This window comes from Coregonus clupeaformis, unplaced genomic scaffold, assembly GCF_020615455.1.
Source record: "Coregonus clupeaformis isolate EN_2021a unplaced genomic scaffold, ASM2061545v1 scaf0040, whole genome shotgun sequence".
NCBI lineage: Eukaryota > Metazoa > Chordata > Actinopteri > Salmoniformes > Salmonidae > Coregonus > Coregonus clupeaformis.
In genome coordinates, this window is record NW_025533495.1 from 526,596 (window position 1) to 543,566 (window position 16,971).

Consider the following 16,971-nt stretch of genomic DNA (forward strand, 5'->3'; position numbering starts at 1 on the left):
GCAACCAAATACTATATGTCCATGATTTTCTAAAATGGACACTCATTACTTTAGTTAGCTATATGTCTCATATTAGGCCTGTGATGCTTTTGGAAGAGCAATTAAATAGTGACTATAGCAGGTGTTGAACCCCGGGTAAATAATCACTAGTCAGATGCACTAACCTTCAACCCTAGTATACATGTATTATAAAAAATGATCTTTAATATCTGATATTGGGAGTAAACAACTCTCGGAATAGAAAAGACAAGAGTGCATCTTCCAGCCCGCCAATAAATTACATCAAATCAAATCAAATGTTATTTGTCACATACACGTGTTTAGCGGATGTTATAGCGGGTGTAGCGAAATGCTTGTGCTTCTAGTTCCGACAGTGCAGTAATATCTAACAAGTAATATCTAACAATTTCACAACATATACCCAATACACACAAAACTAGTAAGGAATGGAATTTAAGAATACATACATGGACAAGCAATGACAGAGCGGCATGGACTAAGATACAATAGTATATTATAGAATACAGTATATACATATGAGATGAGTAGTGCAAGATATGTAAAAATTATTAAAGTGACTAGTGTTCCATTTCTTAGAGTGGCCAGTGATTTCAATAGGCAGCAGCAGCCTCTAATGTGCTAGTGATGGATATTTAACAGTCTGATGGCCTTGAGATAGAAGCTGTTTTTCAGTCTCTCGGTCCCAGCTTTAATGCACCTGTACTGACCTCGCTATTGGATGATAGTGAGGTGAACAGTCAGTGGCTCGGGTGGTTGATGTCCTTGATGATATTTTTGGCCTTCCTGTGACATCGGGTGCTGTATGTGTCTTGGAGGGCGGGTAGTTTTCCCCCTGATAATGCAACCCTCACGGTTAGCAAATGTACCTCAACATGCCCCCGCTTGCGCTAGAAGGCAGAGTGCTCGCTGCTGGTTGATGAATCCGACAATGAATGTACTAGGAAAATACGTTTTTCTCAACCAGAGGTGACTAAATTAATGTTCAGGCTTATTTATAATCATTATAGTAATGAAGTATAATTTCAAAACATGAGCATAGAAACAGCTAATAATAAACCTGAATCATCATTATATTATTTCACAGTAATCTGTTAAATGCTTTTTCAGTCGTTCCTCTTGCATTAGCAGTGTGGAAAGGGACAGTAAAAAGCGTGTGCAGGAGTTTTCCTGTGAGGGGGAGTGGTGTTGTATCCAGGGAGAAAACTAAACTAACCTTCTGAAATGTCATTCGTGGTCTTATGCTGCCATCTATTGGAATTATTTAGCAACTGCAGTAGTACTGAATAACGTGTAAATCCTTACTAAAGTAGTAATTACTCAGAATTGCAAAATATGACATTTTCAAGTTCATTTTTACCACTTGCAACCATAAAATAACAATGTATAGCATAACAAACAATGAAACTGACATAAACCAAAAACACCATACATTTAGTTAACTATATTTAAAAAACTATTTATTTAGATGGGTGACATTATCTGCCAAAGTAACACCACTGTAGATAAAGAAGAGCTCTCCAGTAGGTGAACCAAAACATTCAAAGGCCATTTTCTCAAAATTGAGGTTACAAGTTTATCATCTTTCAAAGCAGAATTACTTTCCCATTGTTCCTCAACTGTAGTGTATGATATACCTTTTTCTAGCTGAGTCTCTACTTTTATCCAATGTAAAAAACACCATTTCAAATTTTGCTACATAAGACCGAATCGAGCCGGTCGGCCACATTTGACTGTGTAAAACCTAGCAGTACTACTTATTTCTCTGAGAGTGAGGCAGATATATTATTGCTGTGTAAAACTTAGTAGTACTACTTATTTCTCTGAGAGTGAGGCAGATATATATATTATTACTGTGTAAAACCTAGCAGTACTACTCTATTTCTCTGAGAGTGAGGCAGATATATATTATTACTGTGTTAAACTAAGCAGTACTACTTATTTCTCTGAGAGTGAGGCAGATATATATTATTACTGTGTAAAACCTAGCAGTACTACTTATTTCTCTGAGAGTGAGGCAGATATATTATTACTGTGTAAAACCTAGCAGTACTACTTATTTCTCTGAGAGTGAGGCAGATATATATATTATTACTGTGTAAAACTATTAGTACTACTTATTTCTCTGAGAGTAAGGCAGATATACAACTTTTTGCACAAAAACATGATTATTTGTCTCTCTGAAATGAAACCATCAAGTGATAGATTTTAAACAAATACATGTCTGTCATTGAACAATCGCATGCCATGATTGGATAGTGAAAAAACACCTATCTCTTTCATTTATTAATTTTTATTTAACCTTTATTTAACTAGGCAAGTCAGTTAAGAACAAATTCTTATTTACAATGACGGCCTACACCGGCCAATCCCGGACGAAGCTGGGCCAATTGTGTCCGCCCTATGGGACTCCAAATCATGGCCGGTTGTGATACAGCCTGGAATCGATCCAGGGTGTCTGTAGCACACTGCTGCGCCACTCGGGAGCCCATCATTTCATAATTTCTTTAAACAATAAAATCTACATTACGAACATTTCTGAAAATGGATATATAGCGTTTTGGAATGAAACTATTGTTTTCCCATCTGATCTCAGGGTAGATGAGAGATGTAATGTTTGTCTCTGTTGTGTTGAAGTCCAATCAAACAGGAGAGGCCAGCCTCCCCTGGACCCAGCTGTGTGTCCATGAAGAGTGACTGGTCTATGGACCATCCTATAATGTTTAGAGAGGGAGACTTTTCTACTGAACAAAGGTAAGAAGAACTCATGGGTCATGGTCAGTGAGTTAAACAACACTGTCTCTAGTCATTTCTCCTCTCCCATTTTCCCATTTATTTTTGTTGTTTTCATAATCCATAGGCTAATAATTTTTTCCATTTTCATAGTCCTGAAACAATATTAAACTAACACAACATTCCCTCCCTGTGTGTGTGTGTGTGTGTGTGTGTGTGTGTGTGTGTGTGTGTGTGTGTGTGTGTGTGTGTGTGTGTGTGTGTGTGTGTGTGTGCGTGTGTGTGTGTGTGTGTGCACTCCCTGGATGAGGAGATGTAATCTGAAGTTTTGTCCCCAGAAACCAACAGGAGAGATCAGAGTCAGAGATTCTCAGTGGTCAGTCTTCCCAGAGTCATCAAACAGACCTGGCCTCCATATTCAGTGTATGTGGTCCTGTTATGTACATTTGCTTTTGTTTACACTCAAGTAAAGTTGATCTGTCAATCATTCATTCATGTGTTAATGAGAAAGCATTTAGTCTCTTGCTTAACTTATTTACTTAATTTATTTCAGTTGCTTGAAGAGAATATTATGACATTTGTGAAGAACGAGCTGAAGATGTTCAAGAGGATTCTTAGTCCAGAACTCCCAGAAGGCTTTGAGAGTCAGAAGCAGGATAAGGAAGTGGTGGATGCTGAAGATGAGAAGCAGGAGAGCAGTGCCAGAGAGGGGCTCTGAAGATCACTGTGCACGTCCTGAGGAAAATGAACCAGAAGGAGCTTGCTGACACACTGGAGAAAAGTAAGAGCTGTCTGCCTCATGTTTAATGCTGTTTTAGAACAAACATTTAAAAGCTGTAGCTAAAGTACAGCTAAAGTAGCTGTGTAACTCAATGATATTGTAGCAGCCTTAACACACAACACCTAGTGACCTCATCAAGTAGCAGCAGGGATGTGTTGTGGTGATTAATAGAGAGAGAGAGAGAGAGAGAGAGAGAGAGAGAGAGAGAGAGAGAGAGAGAGAGAGAGAGAGAGAGAGAGAGAGAGAGAGAGAGAGAGTAGAGAGAGAGACAATAATAATATAATCAGTCACTCCAGTCTGTAATGCATTATGAAAACATTTACACATTTATACAGTCAGTTAAGTGAAGAAATTATTATAATTTAAAATATTATAACAGTCCTAGAATACTGTAGGCATTAAAACAGACGTAATATTAATATCCTCTATGTTATTTCTTCATTCAGATGAGCTTGCTATGATTTGCCAACGTGAACTCAAATCTAATCTAAAGAAGAAGTTTCAATGTGTATTTGAGGGGATCGCTAAACAAGGAAACCCAACACTTCTCAATAAGATCTACACAGAGCTCTACATCACAGAGGGTGGAACAGGAGAGGTCAATAATGAACATGAGCTGAGACAGATTGAGACAACAACCAGGAAACAAGCAAGACCAGAGACTGCAATCAAATGTAACGACGTCTTCAAACCTTTAACTGGACAAGACAAACTTATCAGAACTGTGCTGACAAAGGGAGTCGCTGGCATTGGAAAAACAGTCTCTGTGCAGAAGTTCATTCTGGACTGGGCTGAAGGAAAAGCAAATCAGGATGTCCAATTTGTATTTTCATTCCCTTTCGGGAGCTGAATTTGATGAAAAAGGAAAAACACACTTTCATTGAACTTCTCAATCACTTCTCAATGGAAACCAAAGAATCAAGGATCTCCAACTATGACAAGTACAAAGTTCTGTTCATCTTTGATGGTCTGGATGAGTGCCGACTGCCCCTAGACTTCCAGAAGAACAAGATTTGTTGGGACGTCACAGAGTCAACCTCAGTGGATGTTCTGCTGACAAATCTCATCAAGGGAAATCTGCTTCCCTCTGCTCTCCTCTGGATAACTACCCGACCCCCAGCAGCCAATCAGATCCCTTCAGGGTGTGTTGACCAGGTGACAGAGGTACGAGGGTTTAATGACCCACAGAAGGAGGAGTACTTCAGGGAAGAGATTCAGTGATGAGGACCTGGCCAGCAGAATCATCTCCCACATAAAGACATCAAGGAGCCTCCACATCATGTGCCACATTCCAGTCTTCTGTTGGATTTCTGCAACAGTCCTTGAACACATGTTGAGTACAGACAAGACAGAAGAGATGCCCAAGACTCTGACTGAGATGTACACGCACCTTGTGGAGTTTCATACCAAACAGAAGAATGAAAAGTATCTTGGGAAAGAAGAGACAGGTCCACACTGGAATAAAGAGAGCATTCTGTCACTGGGAAAACTGGCTTTTCAACAGCTTGTTGACGGCAATCTGATTTTCTATGAAAAAGACCTGAAAAAGGCTGGCATTGATGTCAATGAAGCCTCAGTGTACTCAGGATTGTGCACTCAGCTCTTTAAAGAGGAATGTGTGCTGTACCAGGACAAGGTGTACTGCTTCGTGCATCTGAGCATTCAGGAGTTTCTGGCTGCTGTATATGTGTTCCTCTCATTCATCAACAACAATGAGAATCTAATGGCCGAACCTCAATCAACATCCAGCAACTTTTCTGTGAGGATCAGACAGAAGCGTAAAGTTACTGTCTACAAGAGTGCTGTGGATAAAGCCTTACGAAGTGAGACAGGAAACCTGGACCTTTTCCTCCGCTTCCTTCTGGGACTCTCACTGGAGTCCAATCAGAATCACTTACGAGGTCTACTGACAAAGACAAGAAGCAGCTCACAGAGCCATGAAGAAACAGTCAAGTACATCAAGAAGAAGATCAGGAAGAATCCCTCTCCAGAGAGGTGCATCAATCTGTTCCACTGTCTGAATGAACTGAATGACCATTCTCTAGTGGAGGAGATCCAAATCTACCTGAGATCAGGAAGTCTCTCAGAAGCCAAACTGTCACCTGCACAGTGGTCAGCTCTGGTCTTTGTGTTGCTGACTTCAGAAAAGGAGCTGGAAGTGTTTGACCTGAAGAAATACTCCAGATCAGAGGAAGGTCTTCTGAGGCTGCTGCCAGTGGTCAAAGCCTCCCAGAGCTGCTCTGTGAGTACATAAAATGACATTTAAGTACTAATCATCAGGACAACATATTAAGATTAGAGAAAAATATGTATTATGAAATAACATATTGAATCAGTGCATTGGTGTTCACATTAGTATAACAATATGACCATGCAATTCTAGGAGACGGAAGATTAATCTATATGTTGTTTAAGAGAATAAACCAAATGCATCTGCCATTGTCCTTCTACACTACTGGTGTTAAATTAACATTTTGTGAAATCATGATGATCTCTCTGTCAGGCTGTCAGGCTGTGGAGTCACAGAGAAAGGCTGTGCTTCTCTGGTCTCAGCTCTGAAGTCAAACCCCTCACACCTGAGAGAGCTGGATCTGAGTAACAATGACCTGAAGGATTCAGGAGTGAAGCTGCTCTCTGCTGGACTGGGGAATCCCCACTGTAAACTGGAGACTCTGAGGTCAGTATTCCTGTAGTTGGTCAACAAGTGATAACTGTTCACCAGATCCACATGTGTTTACCAGGCACACATAGTCCACACCATATGTGTTTGGACAGTGAAGCTTACAGTTTTACATTTGGTGCTATGCTCCAGCAATTTGGATTTGAGATAGAATGTTTCATATTAGGCAACAGTACAGAATGTCACCTTTTATTTGAGGATATTCATATATATTTTACAGTTTAGAAATGAAAGCACTTTATGTGTCTAGTTCTCCCATTTGAAAAAGTCATAATTATTTGGACAAATTCATTTATATTGTATTAAAGTAGTCATAAGTTTAGTATTTGGTCCGATATTCCATGCCTGTAGTGATTACATCAAGCTTGTGATTCTACAAACTTGTTGAATACATTTGCAATTTGTTTTGGTTGTGTTTTGGATTATGTTTCCCCCAATAGAAACTGAATGGTGAATAATGTCCTGTCATTTTGGAGTCACTTCACTTGTATTGTCAGTAAGAATAGAATATGTTTCTGAACACTTCTGCATTCATGTGGATGCTACTATGATTATGAATAATCATGAATGAATCGTGAATGATGATGAATGAGAAGGTTACAGAGGAACAAGGATCATACCCTCTGTTATTGGTAGTGGTGAGAGGTTAGTATGTTTTGTTGTAGCCTCTGTAACTTTCTCACTCATTATTATTCATGATTCATTCATGATTTTTCTTAATCATGGCAGTCACAGGCTTGATTTAGGTATTGCATTCAAAGAATTTGGGACCAAATACTCAGCTTTTGTCTACTTTAATACACTATAAGTTAATTGGTCAGAATACTTAGTGACTTCTTGAAAAAGTGGGAGTAGATACATAAAGGGCTTTTATTTTTCTAAATGGTGAAACAGACTTGTATAAAAATACCCTCAAATAAAAGGTGACATTATATACTGTCACCTCATATGAAACATTTGATCTCAAATCCAAAATGAGCATAGAGCCACATTTAAAATGTTAGCTTCACTGTCAAAATAGATATAGTGTGGACTGTATACTCAATATAATCTAAATCTGATACCTCACTGTCTGTCTTTTGACTAATACTGCTTTTTAAACTGCTCTGGTCAGTCTACTCAAATAATTGTACTACACATGTTTCTCTCTACAAGCAATATTATTATAATTTCTAATAATGATACATTAATGTATTAATAGATATGGCAGGTTTCAGGACACTGATGTATCTTAATATGTAGAAAAAATATACTGCCACTATTTTCACCACCAAAGAATAGCAGTGTGGTTTTAATATGATTTGACTCTTTGCAGGCTGTCAGGCTGTCTAGTCACAGAGGAAGGCTGGTGCTTCTCTGGTCTCAGCTCTGAGGTCAAACCCCTCACACCTGAGAGAGCTGGATCTGAGTAACAATGACCTGAAGGATTCAGGAGTGAAGCTGCTCTCTGCTGGACTGGGGGAATCCCCACTGTAAACTGGAGACTCTGAGGTCAGTATTCCTGTAGTTGGTCAACAAGTGATAACTGTTCACCAGATCCACATGTGTTTACCAGGCACACATAGTCCACACCATATGTGTTTGGACAGTGAAGTTTACAGTTTTAAATTTGGCGCTATGCTCCATCATTTTGGATTTGAAATTGTTTCATATTAGGCAACAGGACAGAATGTCACTTTTTATTTGAGGGTATTCATACATACAGTCGTATGAAAAAGTTTGGGCACCCCTCTGAGGCTGCATAATAATTTACTCTGTCATCACAGAAAATGATCACAGTGGCATGCCATTAACTTTCTAATAAAAGCTGAGTACTGGGGTATTGTCCAGACAAAGATTTTTAGTGTAGCAATATTAAGTTGTATGAAATTAAATCAGATGTGAAAAAATAGGCTATGCAAAAATTTGGGCACCCTTGTCATTCTGTTGATTTGAATACCTGTAACTACTTAGCACTGATTAATTGGAACACACAATTGGTTTGGTGAACTCATTAAGCCTTGAACTTCATAAACACATGCATCCAATCATGAGAAAAGGTATTTAAGGTGGCCAATTGCAAGTTGTTGTTCTCTTTGACTCTCCTCGGAAGAGTGGCAACATGGGGGCCTCAAAACAACTATCAAATGACCTGAAAACAAAGATTGTTCAACATTATTGTTTAGGAGAAGGATACAAAAAGCTATCGCAGAGATGTAAGCTGTCAGTGTCCACTGTGAGGAACATTGTGAGGAAATGGAAGACCACAGGCACAGTTCTTGTTAAGGCCAGAAGTGGCAGGCCAAGTAAAATATCGGAGAGGCAAAGGCGAAGGATGGTGAGAACGGTCAAAAACAGCCCACAGACCACCTCCAAAGACCTACAACATCATCTTGCTGCAGATGGTGTCACTGTGCATCGTTCAACAATGCAGCGCACTTTGCACAAGGAGAAGCTGTACGGGAGAGTGATGCGGAAGAAGCCTTTTCTGCACACACGCCACAAACAGAGTCGCTTGAGGTATGCAAACGCACATTTGGACAAGCCAGCTTCATTTTGGAATAAGGTGCTGTGGACTGATGAAACAAAGATTGAGTTATAAGGTCATAATAAGGGGCGTTATGCATGGCGGCAAAAGAACACAGCGTTCCAAGAAAAACACTTGCTACCCACAGTCAAATTTGGTGGGGGTTCCATCATGCTGTGGGGCTGTATGGCCAGTGCCGGTACTGGGAATATTGTTAAAGTTGAGGGTAGCATGGATTCCACTCAATATCAGCAGATTCTTGGCAATAATGTTGAAGAATCAGACACAAAGTTGAAGTTACGCCGGGGCTGAATATTCCAACAAGACAACGACCCAAAACACTGCTCAAAATCTACCCGGGCATTTATGCAGAGGAACAAGTACAATGTTCTGGAATGGCCATCCCAGTCCCCAGACCTGAATATCATTGAGAATCTGTGGGATGATTTGAAGCAGGCTGTCCATGCTTGGCAACCATCAAACCTAACTGAAGTGGAGATGTTTTGTAAGGAGAAATGGTCCAAAATACCTTCATCCAGAATCAGACACTCATTAGAGGCTATAGGAAGCATCTAGAGGCTGTTATTTTAGCAAAAGGAGGCTCTACTAAATATTGATGTGATTTTTCTGTTGGGGTGCCCAAATTTATGCACCTGTCTAATTTCGTTTTGATGCATATTGCATATTTTCTGTTAATCCAATAAACCTAATTTCACTCCTGAAATATGACTGTGTCCATCAGTTATTTGATAGATCAAAATGAAATTGCTGATCCAAACACCCAATTATTTATAAATGGAAATCATGGAAATTGTCAGGGGTGCCCAAACTTTTTCATACGACTGTACCTGTTTTACTGTTTAGAAATGAAAGCACTTAATGTATGTAGTTCTCCCATTTGAAAAAGTCATAAGTATTTGGACAAATTAATTTAGTCCAATGTTTAGTGTTTTAGTGTTTGGTCTTTGAATATTCTTTGCCTGCAGTGATTACATCAAGCTTGTGATTCTAAAAACTTGTTGAATGCATTTGCAGTTTGTCTTGGTTGTGTTTTGGATTATGTTTTTCCCAATAGAAACTGAATGGTGAATAATGTCCTGTCATTTTGGAGTCACTTCACTTGTATTGTCAGTAAGAATAGAAGATGTTTCTGAACACTTCTACATTCATGTGGATGCTACCATGATTATGAATAATCATGAATGAATCGTGAATGATGATGAATGAGAAAGTTACAGAGGAACAAGGATCATACCCCCTCTGTTATTGGTAATGGTGAGAGGTTAGCATGTTTTGTTGTAGCCTCTGTAACTTTCTCACTCATTATTATTCATGATTCATTCATGATTTTTCTTAATCATGGCATCATTAGGATTCATTTAGTAGTGTTTAGAAACATTTACATTTTAGTCATTTAGCAGACGCTCTTATCCAGAGCGACTTACAGTTAGTGAGTGCATACATTATTTTTTATTAAATTGTTTCATACTGGCCCCGTGGGTATCGAACCCACAACCCTAGCGTTGCAAACGCCATGCTCTACCAACCAAACTACATCCCTGCCGGCCATTCCCTCCCCTAACCTGGACGACGCTGGGCCAATTGTGCGCCGCCCCATGGGTCTCCGGGTCGCGGCCGGCTAAGACAGAGCCTGGATTCGAACCAGGATCTCTAGTGGCACAGCTACAGAAACCTGTTATCTACTCACTTAGACAGAAAATTACTCCAGTCATCATCCACCATTCAGTTACTATTGGGCAAAACATAACCCAAAACAAACTGCAAATACAACCAACGAGTTTACAACCAAATACTCAACTTTTGACTACGTTAATACACTATTAGTCAAATGGTCAGAATACGTTGACTTCGTCAAATGGGGGGACTAGTAAAATAAAGTGCTTTCATTTCTAAACGGTGAAACAGATATGTATTAAAATACCCTCAAATAAAAGGTGACATTATATACTGTCACCTCATATGAAACATTTGATCTCAAATCAAAATGCTGGAGTATAGAGCCACATTTAAAATGTCAGTTTCACTGTCAAACTAGATATGGTGTGGACTGTATACTCAATACAATCTAAATCTGATACCTCACTGTCTGTCTTTTGACTGATACTGCTTTTTAAACTGCTCTGGTCAGTCTACTCAAATATTTGTAATATGCATTTTTCTATCTACAAGCAATACTTTGATAATTTGTCATTTCTAATAATGAAACATTCATTTATGAATAGATATGGCAGGTTTCAGGACACTGATATATCTGAATATGTTGAAAAAAATATACTGCCACTATTTTGACCACCAAAGAATAGCAGTGTGGTTTTAATATGATTTGACTCTTTGCAGGCTGTCACGCTGTCTAGTCACAGAGGAAGGCTGTGCTTCTCTGGTCTCAGCTCTGAAGTCAAACCCCTCACACCTGAGAGAGCTGGACCTGAGTATCAATGACCTGAAGGATTCAGGAGTGAAGCTGCTCTCTGCTGGACTGGGGAATCCCCACTGTAAACTGGAGACTCTGAGGTCAGTATTCCTGTAGTTGGTCAACAAGTGATAACTGTTCACCAGATCCACAGATCCACCAGGCACACATAGTCCACACCATATGTGTTTGGACAGTGAAGCTTACAGTTTTACATTTGGAGCTATGCTCCAGCATTTTGGATTTGAGATAGAATGTTTCATATTAGGTGACAGTATTTAATGTCACCTTTTATTTGAGGGTATTCATACATATCTGTGTTACTGTTTAGAAATGAAAGCACTTTATGTATCTAGTTCTCCCATTTGAAAAGGTCTTAATAATTTGGACATATTCACTTATATTGTATTGAAGTAGTCATAAGTTTAGTATTTGGTCCCATATTCCTTACCTGCAGTGATTATGTCAAGCCTGTGATTCTACAAACTTGTTGAATACATTTGCAGTTTGTCTTGGTTGTGTTTTGGATGATGTTTTTCCAATAGAAACTGAATGGTGAATAATGTCCTGTCATTTTGGAGTCAATTCACTTGTATTGTCAGTAAGAATAGAAGATGTTTCTGAACACTTCTACATTCATGTGGATGCTACCATGATTATGAATAATCATGAATGAATCGTGAATGATGATGAATGAGAAAGTTACAGAGGAACAAGGATCATACCCCTCTGTTATTGGTAATGGTGAGAGGTTAGCATGTTTTGTTGTAGCCTCTGTAACTTTCTCACTCATTATTATTCATGATTCATTCATAATTTTTGTTAATCATGGCATCATCAGGATTAATTTAGTAGTGTTTAGAAACATGTTATCTACTCACTTAGACAGAAAAATACTCCAGTCATCATCCACCATTCAGTTACTATTGGACAAAACATAACCCAAAACACAACCAAAACAAACTGCAAATGCAACCAATGAGTTCACAACCAAATACTCAACTTTTGACAACTTTAATACACTAAGTCAAATGGTCAGAATACTTACAGTGGGGGAAAAAGTATTTAGTCAGCCACCTATTGTGCATGTTCTCCCACTTAAAAAGATGAGAGAGGCCTGTAATTTTCATCATAGGTACACGTCAACTATGACAGACAAATTGAGAAAAAAAAATCCAGAAAATCACATTGTAGGATTTTTAATAAATGTATTTGCAAATTATGGTTGAAAATAAGTATTTGGTCACCTACAAACAAGCAAGATTTCTGGCTCTCACAGACCTGTAACTTCTTCTTTAGAGGCTCCTCTGTCCTCCACTCGTTACCTGTATTAATGGCACCTGTTTGAACTTGTTATCAGTATAAAAGACACCTGTCCACAACCTCAAACAGTCACACTCCAAACTCCACTATGGCCAAGACCAAAGAGTTGTCAAAGGACACCAGAAACAAAATTGTAGACCTGCACCAGGCTGGGAAGACTGAATCTGCAATAGGTAAGCAGCTTGGTTTGAAGAAATCAACTGTGGGAGCAATTATTAAGAAATGGAAGACATACAAGACCACTGATAATCTCCCTCGATCTGGGGCTCCACGCAAGATCTCACCCCATGGGGTCAAAATGATCACAAGAACGGTGAGCAAAAATCCCAGAACCACAGGGGGACCTAGTGAATGACCTGCAGAGAGCTGGGACCAAAGTAACAAAGCCTACCATCAGTAACACACTACGCCGCCAGGGACTCAAATCCTGCAGTGCAAGACGTGTCCCCCTGCTTAAGACAGTACATGTCCAGGCCCATCTGAAGTTTGCTAGAGTGCATTTGGATGATCCAGAAGAGGATTGGGAGAATGTCATATGGTCAGATGAAACCAAAATATAACTTTTTGGTAAAAACTCAACTCGTCGTGTTTGGAGGACGAAGAATGCTGAGTTGCATCCAAAGAACACCATACCTACTGTGAAGCATGGGGGGTGGAAACATCATGCTTTGGGGCTGTTTTTCTGCAAATGGACCAGGACGACTGATCCGTGTAAAGGAAAGAATGAATGGGGCCATGTATCGTGAGATTTTGAGTGAAAACCTCCTTCCATCAGCAAGGGCATTGAAGATGAAACGTGGCTGGGTCTTTCAGCATGACAATGATCCCAAACACACCGCCCGGGCAACGAGGAGTGGGCCACTCCAGGACTTTCAAGGTCCTGGAGTGGCCTAGCCAGTCTCCAGATCTCAACCCCATAGAAAATCTTTGGAGGGGAGTTGAAAGTCTGTGTTGCCCAGCGACAGCCCCAAAACATCACTGCTCTAGAGGAGATCTGCATGGAGGAATGGGCCCAAAATACCAGCAACAGTGTGTGGAAATCTTGTGAAGACTTACAGAAAACGTTTGACCTGTGTCATTGCCAACAAAGGAAATATAACAAAGTATTGAGAAACTTTTGTTATTGACCAAATACTTATTTTGCACCATCATTTGCAAATAAATTCATTAAAAATCCTACAATGTGATTTTCTGGATATTTTTCTCATTTTGTCTGTCATAGTTGACGTGTACCTATGATGAAAATGACAGGCCTCTCTCATATTTTTAAGTGGGAGAACTTGCACAATTGGTGGCTGACTAAATAATTTTTTTCCCCACTGTATGACTTTTCAAATAGGGGGAATAGATACATAAAGTGCTTTCATTTCTAAACGGTGAAAAAAATATACTGCCACTATTTTCACCACCAAAGAATAACAGTTTGGTTTTAATATGATTTGACTCTTTGCAGGCTGTCAGGCTGTCTAGTCACAGAGGAAGGCTGTGCTTCTCTGGTCTCAGCTCTGAAGTCAAACCCCTCACACCTGAGAGAGCTGGACCTGAGCTACAATCACCCAGGAGACTCAGGAGTCAGACTGCTCTCTGCTGGACTGGAGGATCCACACTGCAGACTGGAGAAACTCAAGTATGTAGAGGGTTTATGTCAATGTTCATATCAGACATGTTGGAGTTATCAGGCTAGTTAAGACAAACATTCTGACCACCACTTGGACTAAGTTATATAAAGACTGTGTGTGTGTGTGTGTGTGGGGTCCAGTGTGCGTGTGTGTGTGTGTGTGTGTGTGTGTGAGGTGTGTGTGTGTGTGTCCAGTGTGTGTGTGTGTGGGTCCAGTGTGCGTGTGTGTGTGTGTTTGTGTGTGTGTGTCCGTGTGTGTGTGTGTCCGTGTGTGTGTGTGTGTGTGTGTGTCCAATTGTGTGTGTGTGTGTGTGTGTGTGTGTGTGTGTGTGTGTGTGTCTGTGTGTCCAGTGTGTGTAGGTATGCACGTGTATCTGTACACACACTGGACACACACACACACTGACACACACACACACACACACACACACTGGACACATACACACAAAGGAACACACACACACAAAGGACGCACACACACACACACACACTGGACAAACACACACACTGGACACACACACAGACTCACACTGGACACACACACACACACACTAGACACACACACAGAGTGGACAAACACACACACACTAAACAAACACACACACACTGGACACACACACACACTGGACAAACACACACACACACACTGGACACACACACACACACACACTGGACACACACGCACACACACACACTGGACACACACACACACACACACACACACACACACACACACACACATACTGGACACACACCGGACACACACACTGGACACACACTGGACACATACACACACACACAAACACACATTGGACACACACACAAACACACACACACACACACACAAATACAAACACACACTGGACACACACACAAACACACACACACTGGACACACACTGGACACACACACACACACACAAACACACACTGGACACACACACAAACAAACACACACTGGACACACACACACACACACACACTCTGGACACACAAACACAAACACTGGACACACACATACACTGGACACACACACACACTGGACAAACACACACACACTAGACACACACACATACACTAGACACACACACACACACACACACACACACACTAGACATACACACACACTGGACACACACACACAATGGACACACACACTGGAAACACACACACACACTGGACACACACACACACTGGACCAACACACACACACACACACACTGGACACACACTGGATACACACTGGACACACACTGGACACACACACTGTGTCCAGTGTGTGTGTATACAGTGTGTGCGTCCAGTGTGTGTGTGTGTGTGTGTGAGTTCAGGTGTATCCCTCAATGACTGTCTGTTCTTCTGCTTACCGCTACAGTGTGGAACATGGTGGAGAGAACAGAATGAAACCTGGACCTAGAAAATGTGAGTGTTGACTGCTGTGAAGAATATGACTAAGAATAAGTCTTAATTCAAGTGAAGTCAAAGTCAAAGACCACCATCATTACTTACTTGGTCATATTAAATATCAGCTGTAGTTCTACAGATGCACAAATCAGGGACACCAAAGTTCAAAAAGAGTTGCTTTGACATTGTGTGTGTCCGTGTTTGTGTTACTTTAGAAATGTGTGTGTGTGTTAATGCATGCATGAAGGTGTGTGTGTGTGTGTGTGTGTGTGTGTTCGGGATGTGTGTGTGTGTTCAGGATGTGTGTGTGTGTGTGTAATTAACAGGAATAAGTGTGTTTTATATTACCATACAGTATAACATATGATCATTCAACAAGTCTCAAGTTACCTTAACATCTCCTTTTGATACCTAGAAACATCTACATTAAATAAATTAGTGAAAAGTGAGTTAACGTTCTAATGTGAATGATGATGATTTCTAATATTGTGTCTGGTTTCATCCATCAGATGTCTGTGATCTCACACTGGACCTAAACACAGTAGACAGATTCCTCTCTCTGTCTGAGGAGAACAGAAAGGTGACAGGTAGGAGAGAGAAGCAGCCGTATCCTGATCACCCAGAGAGATTTGAGGACTGGGGACAGGTGCTGTGTAGAGAGGGTCTGACTGGGCGCTGTTACTGGGAGGTAGAGTGGAGTGGGAGATGGGCTGGTATAGGAGTGACATATAAAGGAATCAGCAGGAGAGGAGAGGGTAAGGACTGTGGGATTGGATGTAATGACAAGTCCTGGAGTCTGTTCTGCTTTGACAACCATTACTCTGCCTGTCACAATGATAAGTCCACTACCATAGACGTCCCCTCCTCCAGCTCCCACAGAGTAGGAGTGTATCTGGACTGGCCAGCCGGCACTCTGTCCTTCTACAGAGTCTCCTCTGACACACTGACCCACCTGTACACATTCCACTCCACATTCACTGAGCCCCTCTATCCAGGGTTTGGGGTTTATGGTGTTCATGGTGACTCCTCAGTGTCCCTGTAAATAATAACCATGGTAACACTGGACACACACACACACACACACTGGACACACTGGACACACACACACTGGACACACACACACACTGGACACACACACACACTGGACACACACACACTGTACAAATACACACACACACACACTGGACACACACACACTGGACACACTCACACTGGACACACTCACACTGGACACACACACACACACACTAGACACACACACACAATGGACAAACACACACACTGGACACACTCACACTGGACATACACACACACACTGGACACACTCACACTGTACACACACACACACATTGGACACACACACACACACTGGACACACACACACACTGGACACACTCACACACTGGACACAGTCACACACTGGACACACACACACCGGACACACACACACACACTGGACAAACACACACACACACACA

General features: G+C 40.8%; 1 protein-coding gene across 1 annotated transcript; it reads left to right on the forward strand.

Moving 5' to 3' along the window:
• Positions 1-3,313: 3,313 nt before the first annotated feature.
• On the forward strand, positions 3,314-16,535 carry LOC123483182 (NACHT, LRR and PYD domains-containing protein 7-like; the record flags this gene model as incomplete). The annotated part of the gene is given in 8 exon segments (XM_045212695.1): positions 3,314-3,451; positions 3,454-3,532; positions 3,979-4,359; positions 4,362-4,738; positions 4,740-5,764; positions 6,027-6,209; positions 11,077-11,200; positions 16,014-16,535. Coding segments are annotated over 8 exon segments (2,829 nt in total), but the record flags the coding sequence as incomplete, so codon positions are not given.
• Positions 16,536-16,971: the final 436 nt, after the last annotated feature.